We start from the raw sequence: 21,335 nt of genomic DNA, 5'->3' as shown, positions 1-21,335 counted from the left end.
CCCTGACCCGCCTCCCCACCCAGGCTAGTTCTGGAGCTAGATGAATAGCTGTCACCCTCCCAGCCATCCTCTATGAAGTTTCTTTCCTATGGAGCCAGAGCACCTGCTTAGAATGGCAGCAGCTCTCCTTGGCAAGCTCTGCCCAGCTCTTTCTGGCTGTGCGTTTGGCCAGGTCGCTATTCTGGGCCCTAAGGAAGGGGCTGCTGAGACTGGCTCAGATTCTGTGCCCATGAAGCCAGGGCTTAGCAGCTGCCCTGCCAGTCCTGGAGGGTATCTGGGGCACTCTCATGTGATGCCCGGCCACCCACCAGGCCTGGCTTTGTCTCATCCTTCTGCAGTCTGGGCTCAGGCTCTCATCACAGTGTGGAGCTGCCCTTGGGGTTCTGGCTAGGTGCCAGGCCCTGGGAAGAGGTCTGCTTTCTCCATGGGGTACCCACATCCTCAGGATGGAGTCAGCTACCACTGTGATAAAAGGCAAACCAGCAAGCTACGGGCTAGAGTGGAAGCCCCAAGGCGGGAGGCCCTGCTCCACGTGGGGACCACAGAGGCTTCTCAGGAGAGCCAGCCTCAGTCCCGTCTTCCACCTCTTGGAGAAGTCCACTACTCTCCACCCAGCTCTGTAGTTCAACTGCGAAAAAAGAAATCAAGCATGATGGGAGCCCTCAGGGGCTACAGTTGTGCTTGCATCCTAGGTGCTGCCGTTTCCAGGTCTTTTTAGATTATAAGAGGTTTGGTTCCCCCCCCCCCCCACAGCCATTTCTAGCTAAATAAAAATTCCAAATTCCACGAGGCTAATCTGCTTGAAATACCGGACCAGAACTATTATAATTGGTTTTGAGGGCCTTAAAGGTTCATTATGTAGCCCAGGTTGGCTTTGAACTCAAGGCAATCTTCCTGCCCCAGGCCCCTGTGTGCTAAGATTGCAGACCCTGACCAGATGTCTTGACTTTACAGTGAGCTTAGGTTTCGGGTGAGGATCCAGACCAAGGCAGCTGCCATCTACCTTCACTACTCGCAAGTACAGTGCTTTGATCCACCACGAACTTGTCCGGCTGTTGATGCCTCTTTCTCGGCTTTGTGCTCGCTTTCCAGGATACAGGGGCAGCTTAGTGGACATCCCTTCTTGCCACCATTGAAATAAGACCGGCATCTTTTCCGAAGGGAGGCCTTGTATGGTCCAGTCAGATCTGGATTCCAATTTGAACTGTCTTCTCCACTCGTTACATATGAGTGAACTTCTGCTGTCTCCAGTTTCGGGCCTCAAACACACTATGCAGGCATTCACTCTACCATTGAGCTTCCCCAGCTTATTTATTTATTTATTTTGGTTTTTCGAGGTAGGGTCTCGCTGTAGCTCAGGCTGACCTGGGATTCACTATGTAGTCTCAGGGTGCCCTCGAACTCACAGCGATCCTCCTACCTCTGCCTCCTGAGTGCTGGGATTAAAGGCGTGAACCACCACACCTGGCTTTCCCCAGCTTAAAAAATATATATATTTGTAAGCAGAGAGAGAGAGAGAGAGAGAGAGAGAAGGAGGGAGGGAGGGAGGGAGAGAGAGAGGGAGAAGACAGACAGAATGGGTGCACCAGGGTGTCCAGCTGCTACAAATGAAGTTGAGGTGCAGGCACCACCTTGTGCATCTGGCTTTATGTGGGTACTGGAGAATCGAACTCTGGTCATGCATTAGGCTTTGCAGGCAAGGACTTTAACTGCTAAGCCATCTCTCCAGGTCATCATCATCATCATCGTTATTATTGTCACAGACTCATTAAATTGCCCAGCCTAGTCTTGAGCTTTCAGTCTACCTGCCTCAACCATTGTAAGCATTTAACATGAGTCCTGGCAGCAAATTTCTTAATTGCTTGGAACCTCAGACTTCAGGCATAAAGTGGGTCATGAAGAACTAAATGGAACTGTCTTTCTGCTCAGCCTGCACTGACAGCCTTGGTTAAAGACCGGACCCACACCCAAGATTCTCACCAAATACTGCCAGAAATATTAGCTATTCAGACAAGAAACTCGACACATTAGGTCCTGGAAAAGTTGATGCACTCTTCCCAAAGCCCAGCACTTCCACAGGGGAAACAAAAGCATTAGTTTTAGTTTTCCTGCTCGCTCCCAGTCTGTCCCAACAGAAACACTGTCCTGTGAAGTATGGTGAACGATATATGGTTAGTCTGAAGTTTAAGAATTCTTAATATGTGTAGCATGCACAATTCCTAGTTCTGATCTAGCAGTTAACTCCCCCAGGCAGATGGGTACGGATATCAGAACAGGTGGGAGGGAGGAGTGACCTCTCAGGTGTGAAGAAAACCTACAAGAAAAGAGTGGGCTGGGGAAGCAGCTCTTGCATGGGTGAGGAACTGGGTTCAACCCCCAGTACAAAACAGCAAAACACCACCAAACTAAACAAGGAAAAAACGTGCAACACAAAACTCAGTCTCTCCATTTCTCTTTAATACTGAACAAAATTCTTTTGTATAGCTGTTAACATGTCAAGAGCAGAAATAAGAAACATTACCAGCAGACTGCAAGGTGTAAAAACACCACTTTTAAGGATGGCCAGCTGAGGTTTTTGTTTTGTTTTACACAGATGTGTTTTAAAAAGTTTTCAAGTTATGGTGTTGTCAGAATTTTAAGATACAACCAAAGCTGTGGACAATGTATACTGAGATCCAATGGGTCTCAATCTCAGGTGGGGGGCTTCTTGGGACTTGCATGTTTTGCAGGTCTGGGGAAGGCCTGAGAATGTGCATTTCTAACAAGTTCCCAACAGGTGCTGCAGCCACCACTGATCCTACATCACCCTCAAAGAGCCACCATGTAAAGGACACTAGAGTTTTCCTGGGGCTGAGGGTGGCAGAACTCTGGCCTCGGGGCTCTGGTCTTGTCACCATGCCAACAGGGCAAGCACCACCCAAAGGCCATTCAGGTGTCTGTAGTTCTGATCCTGACCCCACATCAGCTGTTTATCCTTGAGGGGGGAAAAAGTATAGCAATTGATTCCCACAAATTGTCCATATTTATATGCTTCGTTTCTGACTTACACTAATTTCTTATTACAAGTGAGCCAAGGAAGAAGCTTTTCACTTACTAAAACCACATCTACCAGCATGTGCGGCCTGGTTAGCTTTGGCCTTTCCATGCCAGTCTCCAGGCCTCCCTCCCATTTGCTTGTTGAGAGCCAAACCAACCTGGGCTACTCAGGAAGAAACCATAGAGGGGCTGGAATGGGGCTTGGCCTCCTATTACTAGAGTGTGCTTATCATGCATGGGTTCAGTTCCCAGCCCTGTCAATGAAACAAAACAAAATCAAACAGCAGCTCTAAAACCTTGTTTGTGTGCTGCGGTCCTGCCCTGTCCCGTCCTGTCCTTACCCCACAGCCACTCTGCTTTCCTGGGGACGAGGACACCTGCTTCTCCTAGGACACTCCTCAGCTGCAGGGTAACTTTCTGTTTACACGTAGTTCAGCTGAATCTACTGCTGAGCTGGACAGCCTGAACTTGGTGGCATCCCAGGGCTGACATCCAGGCAGGGGAACAGGGCCTATATACCTGGTCAACAAATGATGACGCTGGTGGTCTTTTATTATTATTATTATTATTATTATTTATTTGAGAGACCAAGAGGCAGATAGAGAATGGCTGTGCTGGGGCCTCCTCCCACTGCAAACAGACTCCAGAGGCATGTGCCGCTTTGTGCGTCTGGCTTGGGACCGGGGAATTGAACCCGGGCTTCCAGGCTTTGCAAGCAAGTGCCTTTAACCACTGAGACATCTCTCTAACCCTGAGTGGTCTTATTTCCAACAGGCCCTGAACAACCACATGTTCTCTTGGTTGATAATTCATAACCTTAAAAAAACACACACACAACTGTACAATAGGTTTTTTCAGAAAGGTCTGAATGCAGGTGGCAAACCAGGCCCATGAAATGCTCACGGGCAACCTAGGCAGCAGGGCAGGCAAGTGGGGCACTCACTGAGTAGAGCTAACATGTGTACAACTAAGGGAAGGACATTCTGGATTAAGGTCACATCAGAAGAAAAATAGCACCAACATGGTAGTTTACAGCCAAGGAAGACCAAGCTTTCATGTTTCTGTCTGGCCCTGGCACCCACAGCTGCATTCTCAGAGACCGGAATGCACACAGAAGCTCTGCAGCCCTTAGTCGGAGACCACCTGACAGAGGTGCCAGGAACTTTCAGTTTTGTTCAAAGGGCAAAACATACCACAATACTGCGCTGAGGAATGAAGCTCAACAAGTAAGCATGGGGTCTAAGTCCTCCCCGTGGCCAGCTCTGAGTACGTGAGCTTGTCCCACAAAGCGTGCAGGCTCCCCAGCTCCCAATGGCTGGCTGGCAGCCTGTCGGCGCACCGTAACTGCTTCAACTCCAACGGGAGGACGGCACTTCATGACCTCTGTCTACCATGAAGATGGCAACGACAGAGGCCACCTCTGCTAGAGTTCCACCCTGCCCTGGGTCACCAAGCACGGGACACCAATCCTGCGGCTGACAGCAGTGCTATTCAGGAAGGGCTGAATGGTTGCTTTACTTCAAACTCTCTTACTTTTCAGCACTTACCACCACCTAGCAGTTTTTCAGGAAGCTAAGTAAACAGGTGACAGTGGCATCCACCTTTACATACAACAGACCAATGTGGCCTTCATAAGAATAAGACCACTTTCAAGGTAAGTATGTTTGTTAAGGTTGGGACTTGACTAAGGACAGCTGGACAGTAGAGAAAAGCTACCTGATTTCACCAGCCTGACAGATGAGCTAACCTGCCCCCCAGGAAGCAAAGTCCGCGGAGGAGCCAGGCTGGATCTCTGGTGCCTTAATAAGGCCTCTTGTTGGGGTCCTGTCACCAGGCACAGTGACCAGGGCTTGATAAGATTGGCAACTTTGGTTTTACCTTCTCTACTCTTGATGGGCAAAGAACATTCTTAAAAAAAAAAATCTTAAACAGATGGGAGGGGAAGCAATGTCAGTGAGAAAAAGAAAGGAAAAAAAATGGAAAAATGAGAGGTAGTGCATTCCATATTTGAGAAATTTCTTTCTAGATAGTCCATTTTTGTTTTGTTAACAAATTTACTTTGTGGCACAAGGTGAAGTTGAGCAGTATAAAGCCCACAGAGGTGAAATGCAACTCGTTTGTCATTTGAGTTTTTCATCTTCAAACACTATGAAAAATTTTAAAAGGTAATAAGAGAATAGATGTCTCTCTGCTCTTACTTTATGGGCAGGGAAATTACCAAAAGAAAAATCTTGGCTCTACCACCTTTACTTACAGAAGGTAAAACACTTAACAGAGACAGATTTCTGTGGAGTTAGACTAGATTTCTTTTCACAGCCCTTACTCTCACGAGGTGAGAAGGAATGGGAGTTGCCAAGTTGTTGGCTACCAGACCCATCAGTCTGTTTAACTCTGGCTAAAAACAGAGAATAATGGGCAAGTTACCAAGTTTTCCCCATTCAGCTCTGGCGTGAATTCTGAAATTGTAGAAGACACACACACCCAATTCCATTTGCCACACAGTCCAGAGCATACATAGCATTGTGATTTTTCAATCCAAACAAAGACAAAACCAAAAGTTAAGAGTTGAAAACGGAAGGTATTTTGGTTTTCTAGTTGGATCCACACTCTGGCAAACATTCTCAATGGATCATGTCCATCTCATCCCCAAAATCAGTTGAGTAAAATGTGCTTCCAATAAATACAAATTGAACTCATTCTCTCCTACCCATCATACTTTGCCAGTTCCTTAAAAGTGATGAATACAAGACTTGGTACAGAAGGCTGGGAGTGGGTGGGGGGACGCACTGCTGCCAAGAGGCACTCTTAGTGTGGGGTGTCCCTTCTTTCCCTATTCTAGGACACAAGGTGAAGGAACCACTTCAGCTCCTGGGATCCCCGAGAATTCTTAACTCCTTGTTCTCTTTGGCTGCTGTAGTTTGGTGTGACCTGACTCTGCAGCAAGTGCCCAGGCAGAGGACAGGGCCAGGACTAAGTCAGGCTGTGGCAGGAATGCAAACACCTGCATGGGAAGTTCACTCTCTCTCTCAACATTCCCTACTCAGCTTCAGAGAGACTTAGGTCTTCAAGAGCCACTGTTCAGTAAATACTCCAAATCAGTGGGGTCAACATACCCACTCAAAATATATCCAACAAAAGTAAGCCCAGCGCCACAAAATTTGGTCCTTGAACTAATGGGAGAAACTGACTCAATAATGACCAGGCTTGTTCTAAACAGGCCCAACTGACACAATCTGGTAATAGGAGGCCAAGAGCATGGCTCTTAAATAGAGTAATTTTAATTCTTTGAATGCTAGCTGCTTCTTGAAATGTGGAGTGTGGATTACAGTACTTAGACAAGGCCCCCATTTACTTTTAACAAAAGGCTTCTATATTCAATGTGAATCTAAGGACCATCCCTGGTCTGAGTTTACAGTAGACTATTCAGAACCTTAAAGCTTTGTAAAACATAAATAGCCTAGTACCCTACACTGAAGCACTCTGTAACACTCCCTCTTTTCCAATCTGAGAATAACTTATTTATATATCAAACATCAGAGCTGAGTGTAAACATGGATGCTGACCACCCTTTCCATTTTATAAAGTTGCTTTTAGTTTTCATTAATGGATAGATTTCATTACATATTGTGATCTTAAACAAGATAAAATATCCTTCTTTTAAAAATTGTTACAAATATTTATTAAAAAGTGCAATTCAAAAGTTAGCTGGGCAAGCACATCATTGGAAATCACAAAAAAAGGTTGGGGTGGGGGGGGTGACCTGAAAATCAAAATCCCCAAACAAAACCACATGGAGTACAAACAAACAAATAAAAAAATTAGTGTGCTGAGGAATGCACAAAATGGCAAGGAAAGGGAAGTCAAAGGTCAAACTCTAGCCAGCTGTTGCTGCTCTTCCCAAGTGCAAATGACAACAGTGAGAGGTGACTGGTGCCTCCACCACCGAGCTCTGGCTCTGGCTCAACGGCTACTTCAATACCAGGTGATACATCAAGGGAGTTATAAAAAATATCCTATATACATGTGCACATTGGAGGCATTTAAAAAGTCATCAGAAGCCTAAAGTTTAGTGTCTCAGAAGTTTCAACTACTTAAACTCAATTAAAGCATCTATCATTAAATTTGGACTGGCTCAGTTACTCAAATGGATGATAAAGTCAACTCGTCATTTTAGGGAAGAAAAGAATCAAGTTCTCTTATACATCCTTGCTTTTACTCACAGGGAAAGAGAAGTCTGGTCCAGAATCAACCTTTTTGTGCCATGATAAATGTAATAAATGTACTGACCCCCCCCCCCACCGCATCAATGTAGCGTGTACTGAGTGCCCTCTTCCTCCCGCCAGGGGAGAGTGTCGCTGGAAGAAAGCAGCACCCAGGAGGGTGACCAGTGGCCGTCCCAGTAGAGTGCCGCTGCACTGTTCAGCATTTAAGGGCTACTCTAAAAATGCCAGTTGCACCTCTGGGGAGGACACCCTGGGACAGCAACACTGCAGGTCAGGCCCAACCTCTGGAGACATCACCAACCCTTCACTAAGTAACAGTGCAGGTCCCACTGAGCTTCTTAATTGCTCCTGTCCATTAAAGCCATGCATGGTGGTGTTAGCACTCCCTCCCGAGCCCCAGGGTGTTTCATCATATCCTGTTTCTTACTCTCACCACAAAAATGCACCTGGGAAAGCAATTTAATCTCAGCTCCTATCCCAGAAAAATGAAACTCTGCATTTCTGTCACCAACTGTTTCTGAGCCTTCTGTCCTCATCAATAACCACCTCTCAGGGGCTAAGAAATGTGACAGCAATGGGAAATGTACACACCCAGATGCCTGCATTCTTGACAGGTTTCTTTTGATGGGACAGCAGGACCCATCTGAGCAAGGAAAGGATTCGAGGCGAAGGAAGGAGTGGCCAGAGACTGGTGGAATGAGTGACGGAACATGAGAGGTCTGTTAATTCTTCTGCATGACTCCAAGTCCCTTCTCAGGGAGCCAAGACCAGTGAGGCTTAATAGTGGATAGCTGTCCTCAGAAAGGATGGGTGGCGAAGGGCTTCCAGTCATCCTACCAGGAGTGCGGTTACCTCTTCCTCTTCCAGACTGCCCTTCCAACACTGGCATGGAGGAGGGCTGTCTCAATGGTGGAGTCACACAGAAGGGGGGAAGTGCAGAGGCATGTTTCCAGGAGAGGAATGTGAGTGGCGGAGTGTGCTTGCTTCTCTTCTCCCCTGGGTCCACAAACAGAAGGGCTTGAGGAGGACCCTCACAGCACTAAGAAGAGGATCAGCACGACCAGCAGGACTGCGAAGAGGATGGCTATGGCACACCACTGGCGTCGATCTGCAAGGCAGGACACAGAGGTGACCCTCCCAGGACTCAGCACAGGCTTGTGGAATATAAGACAACAAAACAGAAGGAAAAAAAGAGCATGCACGTGACAGGGGCAGGGAGGCTCTTGACCCTGCACAGGTACAGGTACTCTGACGTGTTCCCGTGGCCTATACTTCATGCCCATTCAGAGCTCTGGACAGTCCCCTGGTAGGCTGAGTCCCACGCCTTCATCAAAACCTGTGCGTCTGCACTTTGTGCTGGTGACTGGTGCACCCTGGAATAGATGCATCAGGAGAACAGATCACAGCCTGCCTGCCTCCATCTCCCAGAGTCAAGTCATTTCATTCAACCACACTCAGGCTCTTTTCTCAAAGAGCTGCCAGAAGGTGGAAAGGAGAAGAAAGCTACTGCTGGTCACTTCAGAAATGAAATGGACAAAGCAAGCTCCAGTGACAGCATCATTAACTCCCTAGTCAAGGAGGAGATTACTTAACCAGTAATTGTACTCAAATAATGCATTCTGCTCTTCTGTAAATGACAGCCAAATGTCTGCACTCTCCGACCAATGACTGTGAACAATTGTCACAGGACACAGAGTGGCTAGAGTCCCTCTGAATGGCTGACAGCAAGGAGGTCCTGTAGCACATGGGCATCAGACAGGCCTGAGGATGCCTGCTCCAGTCCACGCTTCTGGCAGCAGGCAACTCCACCACAGCTGCCTCACAGAGCTGTTGTGAAAATTAAATACCAAATATCATCAGACACTGAAGGGCTCAAGCCTGGGACACTGAAAATATCACCCTCACCAAGATGCTTCTTTAACCTGAGGAACATAAGCAAACAGTCTTTCCAGATGCCAGTCCTGGAATCTACCACCAAGGGTCAGTATGATACAAAAAAAAAAAAAAAAAAAAAGTCACTAAAAAGCTGGAATGCTGATATATACCCATCACCTCAGCACTTAGGCTGAGGCAGGATGATTGATTTGAGTTCAAGGCTAATTTCAGCTATACAGCTAGAGAAATTCTGCCAAGAAATTAAACAAGGCTGGAGAGATGGCACAGTGATTAAGGTATTTGTCCAGATAGCCTATCTGAGTTCAATTCCCCAGTACCCACAGAAAGCCACATACACATGGGCACATGTGTCTGGAGTTCATTTGCAGTGGCTGGAGGACCTGGTGCACCCATTCATATTCTCCCCCCACCCTGGGCATAGTGATGCCGGCATTTAATCCCAGCACTTAGGAGGCAAAGGTAGGAGATGGCTGTGAGTTCTAGGCCAGCCTGAGACTAATTCCAGGTTATCCATCCGGGCTACAGCAAGACCCTACACCCAAAACAAAATAGCAGGGTATGGTGGCACATCCCTTCAATCCCAGCACTTAGGCGGAGTTAGATCACTATGGGTTTGGGTTCGAATTGAAGCCAGCCTGGTGCTGCAGAGTGAGCTCCAAGTCAGTCTGGGCTAGAGTGAGACCATGCTTTGGGGGGAAAAAAAGGATGTAAAGATGTCACTAAGCCTATGAAAATGCAGATGAACCTAGAAAGGGCAACTCAATTTCAATATTAGTATAAAGGTATACTCATTTATTAAAGGTTTACTGGATTTTAAAGTATACTAATTCATTAAAATACATTACAGAGTCTAGTACTCCATAACTTTGATATCATATGGTCTGGATCTAGATAAATAGATGGCAAAACTCTGGCACAAAGCACACAACATGTACTTAATAAATGTCGTGGATATCAAAGTCTTGGAACTTTTTAGTGTTCAAAAGAAGTGCTATTAAATGATAGTAAGGAAAGCAAATAGCTTTTTATTTGGAAGGACTAATTTGTCTGACTCACATATGGCAGAAACTCATTTAGGAACTAAGACCCCCCAGTCTATCCATTCCTTTTCCAAAGGGCATGGAAGCTGGAGTAGGCTCACTACAGATGACACTTTCAACTTGTCCATCATTTCAGTGGTCAAAGGAGACTATGTTTAGCATTTTTTTTTTATCTCTTTAAAGATGCTGGGCCCCCAGTTTTCAGTCTGGCATAGAAGTTACCACTATGTCCTCACAAGTAAAAATCTGAACCAAAAAATATCAACACTTCTTAGATCCATCCTCGAAGTGAAGCCACAGGGCAGAGAACTGTCCTAACAATGGAGAGTCTGCAGATGAACACAGAGCAGAGCGTGGAACAGAAGCCCATGCCCAGCAGCAGTTCCGCTGGACCCAGTGCTGACACAGGGAACCCTGAACTGAAACCGACAAACAGCTGGAATTCAGTGTGGACAAGCCTAAGATGTAACTGGTTAAAGGAAGACCCCAACACATTTGTGAGTTCCATCCTTAGAAGCTCACTCAGGATGTCACAGTGGGTGTGGGAGAAATGACAATATTTTCAGGGGTTGGATATGCTAACTGTTTTCACTTGATACTGCCCAGTGTATACATGAATCAAAACATCACTTTTTCCAGGTGTGATGACACATACCTTTAATCCCAGCATTCGGGAAGCCGAGGTAGGAGGAATGCTATGAGTTTTAGGTCATCCTGAGACAACACAGTTAATTCCAGGTCACCCTGGGGTATAGCAAGACACTATTTTGAAAGTCAAAACAAGAAACCATCTTTTTTTTTTCCCCCGAGGCATGGTTTCAGTCTAGTCCAGGCTGACCTGGAATTCACCATGTTGCAATCCTCCTACCTCTGCCTCCCGAGTGCTGGGATTAGAGGCGTCTGCCACTGTATCCGGTAAAACCATCACTTCTTTTTTTTTTTTTTTTTGTATTTTGAGGTAGGGTCTCACTCTAGCCTAGGCTGACCTGGAATTCACTATGTAGTCTCAGGGTGGCCTCAAACTCATGGCAATCCTCTACCTCTGCCTCCCAAGTGCTGGGATTAAAGGTGTGTGCCACCACACCTGGCAAAATCATCACTTTTTACCTCATAAATATGTACAAATATTTACTGCCAATACAAAAAAATCAAAACAAGAATTTTTAGGCACAAGGTCTATTTTGTATGACAAGTATGATGGTGAGTGCATGTCATATTTTTGTCAAAACCCACAAAATGAATTCCAAAAGTGAACCCAAGTGTAAAGTATTGACTTTGGGGTGCTAAGGTCATGCCAATATAGGCTCATGGGCTGTAACAATAGTACCACTGTGATATCAGATGTGAATAGGGAATACATGGTTGGGGCAGGAACAAGGAGCTATAAGGGAAGTTTCTATACTCTCAAGAGAAATTACAATTCTTTCAGTAACTTAAAATCACTCTCATTAAAACATTTAAACATTTTCAGGGCAAAACCAGAGAAATCAGGGCTGGAGGGATGGCTTAGTGATTAAGGTGTTTGCCTGCAAAGCTGAAGGACCCAGGTTCCATTCCCCAAGACCCACGTTAGCCAGATGCACAAGGGGGAGCATGTGTCTGAGTTCATTTGCAATGGCTGGAGCCCTGGTGGGCCCATTCTCTCTCTCTCCCCCTCTTTCTCTCTGTCAAATAAATAAATTTAAAAAAAATAAAACAACCGCTTCCCTTCATCTCCCCACCTCACATATATGTCTGCCATATTGCCCTGCCCCCATTCCCTGCAACCCACCATTCTCAGTGCCAGATCTCCAATACTGACCCTGATTTCCACTCTTTGGATTTCCATTAGCCTCTGCCCAAATCCTATATTATCTTCAGTCATTTCTCTTTAGCAACTGTTTTAAATAGGGTTCTCATCAAGCACAAACACCACAGAACTTAGCACAGCCCAGGTAGGCTTTCCCTTTGAAGTGGGGTAAGCTGCTCCTAAGAGGCACAAACTAGGCAATTCCAGGGAGCTATTATCCTGGAAGATTCCCCAGTGCTGCCTAGAAGGATGGAAAGGGCCATGTACCACAAGGCTTTTGGGACCTCCATGGGAAGTTTTAACAGTACTCAGCCTCTGAGTTCATGGTCTTTATATCAGCGCCCTCAGCAAGCTCAAGACCCCTTCCATCAGAGAGGAACAAAAGAAATTCCTATGGTAATTCCTCTTTCAGAGTATTTTCCTGGACTGGAGAGATTGCTCAGCAGTTAAGGCACTTGCCTGCAAAACCGAACAACCTGGGTTTGACTCCCCACATGTAAAGTGGTGCATACATCTGGAGTTCGTTTGTAGCTAGTAGCACTGGAGTGCCCATTATTCTATCTCTCCTTCTCTCTTATCCCTTGCCTCGCTCTGCTCCCTCCCTCTCCTTGCAAATAAATAAAAACATTTTCCTTCACTAAAGAGAAAACATGAACCCTTAGAATGTCGGGTGGGGGAGGACAATCTCAGTATCTCTCAAGACTATTTCTGTGGATAGGAAAAATGACCAAAGTAGTGTTTATTTCTCTTGGTCATTTCTAAAGGTAGGTGTGGACACTGAAGTAGCAGAACATAGAGAAATTAATCTGGAATTGAACTAGAAGCTTCCTGTTTAGTGGATAGCTTTCATGGTGCCCAAAGGTGCTATTAAGTCTACCTGGGAGAAAAGTCATCAACGGTTTTACCTAGCTGTGAGCCCTGTAAGTTTCACAGTGGACCTACCAGGCTTTATGTGCCCAGCATGATTGCTATGGGGCTAGCCAATCACATTCTAATTAGATTTGAGGGTCTCTCCATAGGAGGAGATTCATGCCTGGTATTGTAACCTGGTCAAAGGCCTATAGCTGGGGCAATCATAGGCTCTAGTGGGAGCTTACCACTGCTGTTATTAAAAGGACAGCTTGTCCAACTGTCTTCTAAATATTTATGTTTATACCTGTAGGTTAGAGCTCCTGTCAGCCTCCCAAGCTTTTGCACTGGGCAAAGTGGAATCAAGCATAAGCAACGCCTGGGCTACTCATGCACACTGAAGCCTTAGCACAGTGCCAGCACTTCTCTGCAGCACTCACCTTCAGGCACCGGCAAACAAAGATGTGTGGCTTTGTTCTCTTGCTCTCCCACCAGAACTGAGGCTGAAGTAGCTACTTGACTTCACAACGAACACATGACTAATGAGAGCCTGCTAGTTAAGATGGTTATGTAATAGTTCATTTAAAAACTTGTTATTTATTTTATTTTTTCAGATAGGGTCTTACTCTAGCTCAGACTGACCTGGAATTCACTATGTAGTCTCAGGGTGGCCTTGAACTCAGAGCTCCTTCTACCTCTGCCTCCCAAGTGCTGGGAATTAAAGGTGTGCGCCACCACGACCAGCTTAAAACAAAAACAAAAAAAACCCCACTTTTTATTTTAAAAATATTTTTATTTACTTATTACTTATTTGCAAAGAGAAAGGGAGGAGGAGGGAGGGGGGACAGAGAAAGAATATGAAAATGGGCATGCCATGGCTTCTTGCTACTGCAAATGAACTCTAGACACACACGCCACTCTATGCACCTGGCTTTATGTGGGCACTGAAGAAGCCATCCCAGGCAATCAGGCAATGCATGCAAGTGCCTTACTGACTGAGCCACCTCTCAAGGCCCTAAAACCTTTGTTTCTTTCTTCAGTAGGCATGTAGAACAGAAGGACCCAGAAGAAGACTACAAATCCTCCTGAGCAGGTGAAGGATGCACTAAGCTCAGGACTGCTTCCCACCTCTGCCCAGCATCTGGGAAGGGAGAGCCTGCTCGAAGCATATAGGTAGTTAACCCTAGAGAGAAGCCTCTTTTTGGTTTACTGGGACCCTTTGCACCTCTGGGCCATCTCTGCCTTCCTTGCAACATTTTAAAATATTTACCAAGTACTAACAAACTGTTAAGCACTTCAACCTTATTTCATTTAATGCTCACTCTTCTGTGGTATTTGGGATGGAACACAGCACCTCGCTGATGCTGGACCAAATATTCTATCACTAACCTTCTCCCCAGCCCTTAACTTATTTTTTAAAATTTATTTATTTGAGAGGGGTGAAAACAAAGAGAATGGGTATGCAAGGGCCTCTCCAGATACATACCAACTCCAAATATGTCCCACTTTGTGTGTCTGGCTTTACATGGGCACTGGAGAATTAAACCAGGTTGGTAGGTGGTCTAAGCCATATCCCCAGTCCTCAACTCAATTTTAAAGATAAGAAACTCAGCCCCAGAGATTTTTTTCTGTAACGTGACTGGGAGCTAACCTGCTCAAGAGTACAAGGGCACATGTATTTTAATCCTCGGCTAGGAGTTAACCTGCTCAAGAGTACACAGGCACATGTGTCTTAATTTTATATGTCACATGCACTTGACAGTGGGAAACCAACACAGAAATAAGGGATCAGCAAACGTGAGGCCTTCTAATGTGGGACAGGGACTCCTATGATCCACTTGTCCCAAGGAGTACCACAGTTCTTTCTACCACATCACCTTCATCAGGTAAAAGATAGATACTGGATTTTCTTTGACTTAAAATATATTTTTATTTGACAGGGGAAGTGGTTTGTAGTAACACATAGTACAATCATTGCAAAACATTTTCTTATAGTCACTAATCTGAAAAGCTACTTCTCCATCCCTATCCTGGCACACATTTGTTAGTACATTTCACTGTGATTTAAATACAGCAGTTTAAGACTTCTGGTTAAGATGGCGGTGTAGGAACCACGCCAAAGCAGCCTAGGGGAGAAAAACCAAAAAAGCAAAACAAACAAACAAAAAACCCAGCAAAATACACTCTTCTACTAAAAAGTGAGGTGTTCAAGAAATTACCAACTGCAGCAGAGAAGGAGGAGAGATCCAGAGCATCCAGAGCCCACATAGGCAGGCAGAAGCAGCTCCAGCAGCAGCGGCACCAGGTCCATGGGGTCACAGCTGCCAGGCTCGGCTTAAGCCACAGGAAAAGCCAGGTGAGGGAATTTTCCACTCACACCGGAGCTCCTCACAAAATCAAGAAACATGAGGGTAGGACTGCAATGACTACTGGAGGACCAGATCACAAGGTGGAGGATCATGTGGACCAGAGGAAGAACTAGAGCCAATATCCACAGCTTCCCCTTCCCCCACCACCAGCACAAGTGCCAGCAAGGACCAGAGAACTGGGGAAGGGAGATCCTAGCACTGGCGACCAGACCAGTAATCCAGCAACTCAGCCAGCCTACTTGAACCCACAGCACACCAAAGAGAGACCCAAGCAGGAGCGCAGCAGAACTGATAGCAAAATCATCCCAAAAGGTAGCTGAGATAACACCAGGTCAGTACCCACCAAATAAGCCTGGTATATAGGCTTCAGTTAGAAGTGCTAATTGCACCATCCATATATGTTAAATCTGATGGACAGTCGGATTTGCCATTATTAAATAAGCTATACTTGGGGCTTGTTATTTGTCGCTTCATGATTTATAGTGGCTTTATTTCCTCTTCTGTTGTTCATTATGGAAGAGTTTCACTTGGTCACGAGCTGACCTGGAACTCTCAACAGACCAGGAATCTTAACCTACTAGCTGACAGGATTAAGGGTGTGGGGCAACACACACCCTAAGGGATTGAGACTTTGTTAGAGGATCTGGTTGTCATAATCCCTACTCTTACATAAATACTCTGTGCTGTTTTTCATCGAATGTATACATTGCTTAAATTTTAGAATCTGCCTGTATTTTGTTCCACTCAGTCTACCTGAACACTCTCAAAGCAGGCAAACCCAACATCTAGGGTCATTTTTGTAGATGCTTTGAGAGTCTTAAGAGCCACACCTAGCAATTCAGTTCCTACCCTAAAGATATATAACATCAGATTGATTGATACATCTAATAATACTGCAGCCAAGTAGAAAATCAAGCATTAAATTAATCCAAGATGTAAAAATTTGTACATTATAACACAAGAAACACCCAAAATCAAGACAATCTAAATCCACCAAAAAGTATTAATGCATCAGAAATGACCTCCAGTGAGAATGACTTAGAAGAAATGCCTGAGAAAGATTTCAAAAGAATGATTATAAATATGCTCAAAGAAGTCAAAGTGGAAATCAAAGGAATCAAAGAGGAAATCAAAGGAATCAAAGACACAGGAAACCGATTTAATGAAATAAAGAGGTCAATACAAGACATAAATAAGGAAATAGAAATAATAAAGAAAAACCAGTCAGAATTACTAGCAATGAAGAACACAGTTAATGAAATAAATACAGCAGTTTAATCTACAAGGCCATCATATTCTGAAGGTGTTTTTCTATCAATGAAAGAAAGAAAATTCAAGAGAAACAGCAACTGGCATCTTAGTTACTCTTTTAAATAACTTCTCTAATTTGGCCAGGAAATAGGAAAAAAGTAAAAAATGATTTTGTAATTGCAAAGAAAAGTTTTTCAACTGGGAGCAAACTCATCAAACACAAGGTGGGAGGTACAAGGCCCTTCTCTCAAGCTAAGGCTTCTATACATGTGTCTTTCATTTTCTGATTCTAAATGAACTAAAATAGGCTACACGTAAGGGGTCCTCACAAACCCATCTGTGAGGGAACCATAGATAGAATTCCAGAATGAAGTACAAGTTCCCAAAGTTAAACATACATACCACTGGTCATGTGAGACACTTTTGCAAGTTTCTTCATTACATTGTCCAGGCGAGACTGAGTACTCTCCAACTCATGTGAGAAATCATCCAGCATGCTAGAGGAACAGAAGAAGGCAAGTGTTGAGCAGAGCCTTGGTAAGGCAACAGGCCACTCCCTCAGCATGTGCAAAAAGGGAGACACTAGGATTTGGGAACTTCTCTATTACCCCAGATCCTTGGGATTACGCTTGTTTTTGATTTTAGAAATCCAAAATGTTTTACAAAGATAAGAACATGTACTATAGATTAGTCAACACCCTAGCAGGGTCTGGAGCAATCCCTCTATCCAAATAACATTTACATTGACAGAGGAATCTATGAGCAAGCAGCCCAGCTGCTATTAGTTCAGGGGAGGTTCTTCTGTAACATGAGCTTGTTGCAGATTAACAAACTTGGGTTTCAGAGCTTTCCATATTTGAAAATTGTAGACAAAGCAGTGTGGCACTGATTATGAAATGCTTTCACTCATGGCAGTGCTGTTGGAGAGCTGGACTTGGCTACTTACTATGTCAGACAAGGCATCTATAACTCTTTGGGACTGTTTTCTCACCTGTTCAACAAGATGATCCTACCAGCCCAACTCATCAAGAGGGGCTTATGAGAACCATGTAATACAAAAAAGCACCTGTGTCCATAAACATTTAGGAATGTACTTCAATCACACACATTATCTTCTAGAGCATTCTGTGCTTTAAGCTGAAGGCCTGACTATGACATCCTGATGGCACACAGTGCGCATGCACACCATCTCTACCCATGGGAGCAGTGTCTCCTCAAAACTGAGAACCAGCACAGGAGACTTCCACTGTTTGCTGTCTAACATGAATCTGGGAAAGAAACTACTGAACACTGCACTTGCATTTCAGCAGTGTTTACTTTGTAAGTTACTGTATACTCCCAACTTATTTTGAGGCTAAAGTTAACATACCAATTAGTACCAGAATCTTCCTACAAAGGCCTTACTGACTCAACCATGTCATAGCAGCTAGATACTACTGGTCTGGGTACGTACCCACAAAGGACACATGACAGTCTTGCAGGATTTGGGGCTATCAACTTCTACTTAGGCCAACTATTAAACTTGACCCTGACAACTAAGTAAATTGTCTTTGGTTTTTCGAGGTAGGTTCTCACTCTTGCTCAGGCTGACCTAGAATTCACTATGTAGTCTCAAGGTGGCCTCAAACTCATAGCAATCCTCCTACCTCTGCCTCCCAAGTGCTGGGATTAAAGGTGTGCACTACCACGCCTGGCTGGAATTAATACATTTTTATCTTTTTTTTTTTTTTGGTTTTTTGATGTAGGATCTTACTCTAGTCCAGGCTGACCTGGAATTAATTATGTAGTCTCAGGGTGGCCTCAAATGCACGCAACCCTCCTACCTCTGCCTCCTGAGTGCTGGGATTAAAGGCCTTCGCCACCACGACATTTTTATCTTATCTTGGACTCTGGCAGCACTTGGGCCTTGAAGCTGGCAGGCCTCTCCAGGCCAATCACACAAAAACAACAGCTACTTTTGTGTGATGGATGGGGCATTTCTTATTGAAGACAAAACAGGCATGTCATTGAGCCTTTAGCCAAGGACACCCACTGACCAAGCTTCCAGCCCTTTTCTAACTCAACACTGCCCAATAGAAAGACAATGCAAGTCACACATGCCATTTTCTAGCAGCTGGTCTTTGAAAACAAAGGTGAAATTAGTTTTTAATAATCTATTTTGTTTAGTCTAAGATACGCAAAATACTGTTTGACATGTAATGTAAAGATTATTAGGGTTCCCCTGTATCAGAAGGTGTACATGCAGAGTGGGTAGACCAGAGTTCTGGGTTCGTTCCCCCACCTCCCTGTTTCCTGGCACCAGTACTCCTGCTGCTGGTGTGCGGTGGCCTGGACCCTGCACGCGTGCTGTGGAAGCAGGCCTTTTGATCCTGGCTTCCTGATTGACTAACCCCTGGGTCCCCAACTTCCGGATCCCCTGCGTTGGAGGGTATGCACAACAAATGAGTAGGCCAGAGCTCCCAGTTTGTTCCCCACCTCCCAGTTCCCCAGATAACCTGGCAACCTCCCCAATGTGCGCTTCTGCAGTTATAACCCCTTCCTATTCCAATCCAGTTCAAATTTAAAACAGAATACTCACTGAAGATCCTAAAAGGACAAATACTTGCTTCTTCTTAATAAAATAAGATTTTTACCCCCAGGTGGGCATACCACAACATAAACACACACACACACACACACACACACACACACACACACACACACACAAAGTCAGAAAGCTGAGAGCTCTCCACCAAAGATGCCTAGTCCCACAATGGAAACATCCAATGAAAAGAGAGAAAACAGAAACTGAATCCCAAAATGAAAACAAAACAAGCTATGTGAATCTGACCAAATGAATTGCTGAACTGGAAGCAAATCATCAAAAACCAACAATCACATCAATGAAATTGAGCAGAATATCTCAGAGCACACAGCTTTTTTCATGAAGCTTAACTTAACTGAAGAAAACCAGAGGGTCTCAAAAAAGAGATAAGTGAATTGAAGGTGAGTCAACAAATAGAGGATCTGAATAACAAGCTGATTAAGCTTAATGGAGATATGATCATGTACAAGAATGAATTCTAGGAAGCAACAAGAAAATCAGACCATAGCTTGAAATTGTACCTCAAAAAAAGAGATGGTCATGATGCAGAAAAACATACCAGAAAACAAAAATTAAACAGAGCTTAACCCTCACTCACTAACAGAGTCAGTTACTCATATGGAGGACAGAACCTCAGAGCTAGAAGGCAAGACAGAAGAAATTGATCAGAAGTCCAAAATATTTGCTAATTTCAAAAAATCATGCAGACAGAATATGAGGGAACTGTGGGATACCTAAAAACAATCAAATATCCAGTCATGGGTATACCAGAAGGGGAAGGAATCCAGGACAGAGGCAAAGAAAACATATTCAACAAAATTATTGAAGAAAAATTTCCCAATCTTGTTAAAGAGAAGCCCATCCAGATACAAGAAGCTCATAGAACATCAGAGACATGACCAAAGAAGAAATTCTCCAAAGCACATCATAGTTAAAACTCTAAATAATGAAAACAAAGAGTGCTAAAAGCAGCAAAAGTGAAACAATTCATTTCATACTAAGGCAATCCTATCAGAATTACCTCAGATTTCTCAATGGAAACCCTGAAAGCCAGAAGGGCCTGGAACAGAGCACTTCAAAACCTACAAAACTATGGTTTCCAACCCTAACTACTATACTCAGGTCAGAAAGTATTCCTCAGAATAGATAGTGAAAGGAAAACTTTCCATGAAAAAAGTCAACTCTATGATTATATGATCAAAAAACCAAATCTACAGAGAATACTTATGGAATACTCCACACAGAATAATTTCAATAGCCAACAAAAAAGTTCACAATAACCAAAATAGACCAGGCTCAAAAAAATTACAAAGTTTAAGAAAGTACCAAACCTCATAAAGCACCCCATCATGGTAGGGATTAAATCGAACCTTACAGTTATAACCATATATATTAAAAGTGTTAACTCACTCATCAAAAGAAACATGTTAACAGGGTAGCTCTTAAAACTGGACCCTTCTATCTCTATCTTCAAGAAGCCCACCTCACCATTAAAGATAAGATACCTCCTCAGGGTAAAAGGATGGAAAATGATATTCCAAGAAAATGCAAATAAGAAACAAGCAGGTGAGCCAGGCGTGGTGGTGCACACCTTTAATCCCAGCACTCAGGAGGCAGAGGTAGGAGGATCTCCGAGAGTTCGAGGCCACCCTGAGACTACATAGTGAATTCCAGGTCAGCCTGAGCCAGAGTGAGACCCTACCTTGAAAAACCAAAAAAAAAAAAAAAAAAAAAAAAAAAAAAGAAACAAGCAGGTGTTGCCATATTAATATCTGACAAAATAGACTTCAAACCAAAAATAATCAAAAGGACAAAGAAGGCCACTTCTTACTCATCAAAGGAATGACCCAACATGAAGTTATCACAATCATCAATCTATATGCACCAAAAATAGGTACATCACAGTTTATAAAACAAATCTACTTAACAACAAAGCAGAAATAAACACCAATACCATCATAGTTGGGGACTTTAATACTCAATTATCAACAGACAAACCATCCAAGTAGAAAATCAACAGGGAAAAAAATAGAGCTCAACATCATAGATCAATCAGACCTAACGTGTATCTACAGAACTTTCTACCCCAACTCTACAGAATACACATTCTTCTCAGCAGCCCACTGAACATTCTCCAATATAGATCATACATTAGGCCATAAAGCAACTTCCTTTATCCTATCACATCACAATGCTTTAAAGCTAGAAATTAACAAGAGATATATCAGGAATTCCACCAAATCCTGGAGACTAAACAACACACTTTTAAACAATGAATGGGTTGTGGAAAACATAAAA

At 44.1% G+C, this 21,335-nt stretch overlaps 2 protein-coding genes across 2 annotated transcripts in view; one reads left to right on the top strand and one right to left on the bottom strand.

Annotated features, from left to right (window-relative positions):
• The window catches only part of Kiaa1614 (KIAA1614 ortholog), a 54,347-nt gene extending 43,785 nt beyond the window's left edge, over positions 1 to 10,562 (top strand). The window contains exon 11 of the mRNA XM_045137859.1: positions 10,471 to 10,562. Within this exon, the coding sequence (XP_044993794.1) occupies positions 10,471 to 10,487 (17 nt within the window). The 3' untranslated portion in view covers positions 10,488 to 10,562. The remainder of the gene's footprint in view (positions 1 to 10,470) is intronic.
• Stx6 (syntaxin 6) overlaps positions 2,437 to 21,335 on the bottom strand; it is a 64,313-nt gene continuing 45,414 nt past the window's right edge. Inside the window, exons 7-8 of the mRNA XM_004658736.2 lie at positions 16,856 to 16,950; positions 2,437 to 8,367 (exon numbers count right to left, since the gene is read on the bottom strand). Of these exons, the coding sequence (XP_004658793.1) occupies positions 8,291 to 8,367; positions 16,856 to 16,950 (172 nt within the window). The 3' untranslated portion in view covers positions 2,437 to 8,290. The remainder of the gene's footprint in view (positions 8,368 to 16,855; positions 16,951 to 21,335) is intronic.

The sequence above is a fragment of the Jaculus jaculus genome, chromosome 1 (assembly GCF_020740685.1).
Source record: "Jaculus jaculus isolate mJacJac1 chromosome 1, mJacJac1.mat.Y.cur, whole genome shotgun sequence".
NCBI classification, from domain to species: Eukaryota; Metazoa; Chordata; class Mammalia; order Rodentia; family Dipodidae; genus Jaculus; species Jaculus jaculus.
Note: the sequence above shows the minus strand (reverse complement) of the source record. Positions and strands in the feature narration are given on the sequence as shown.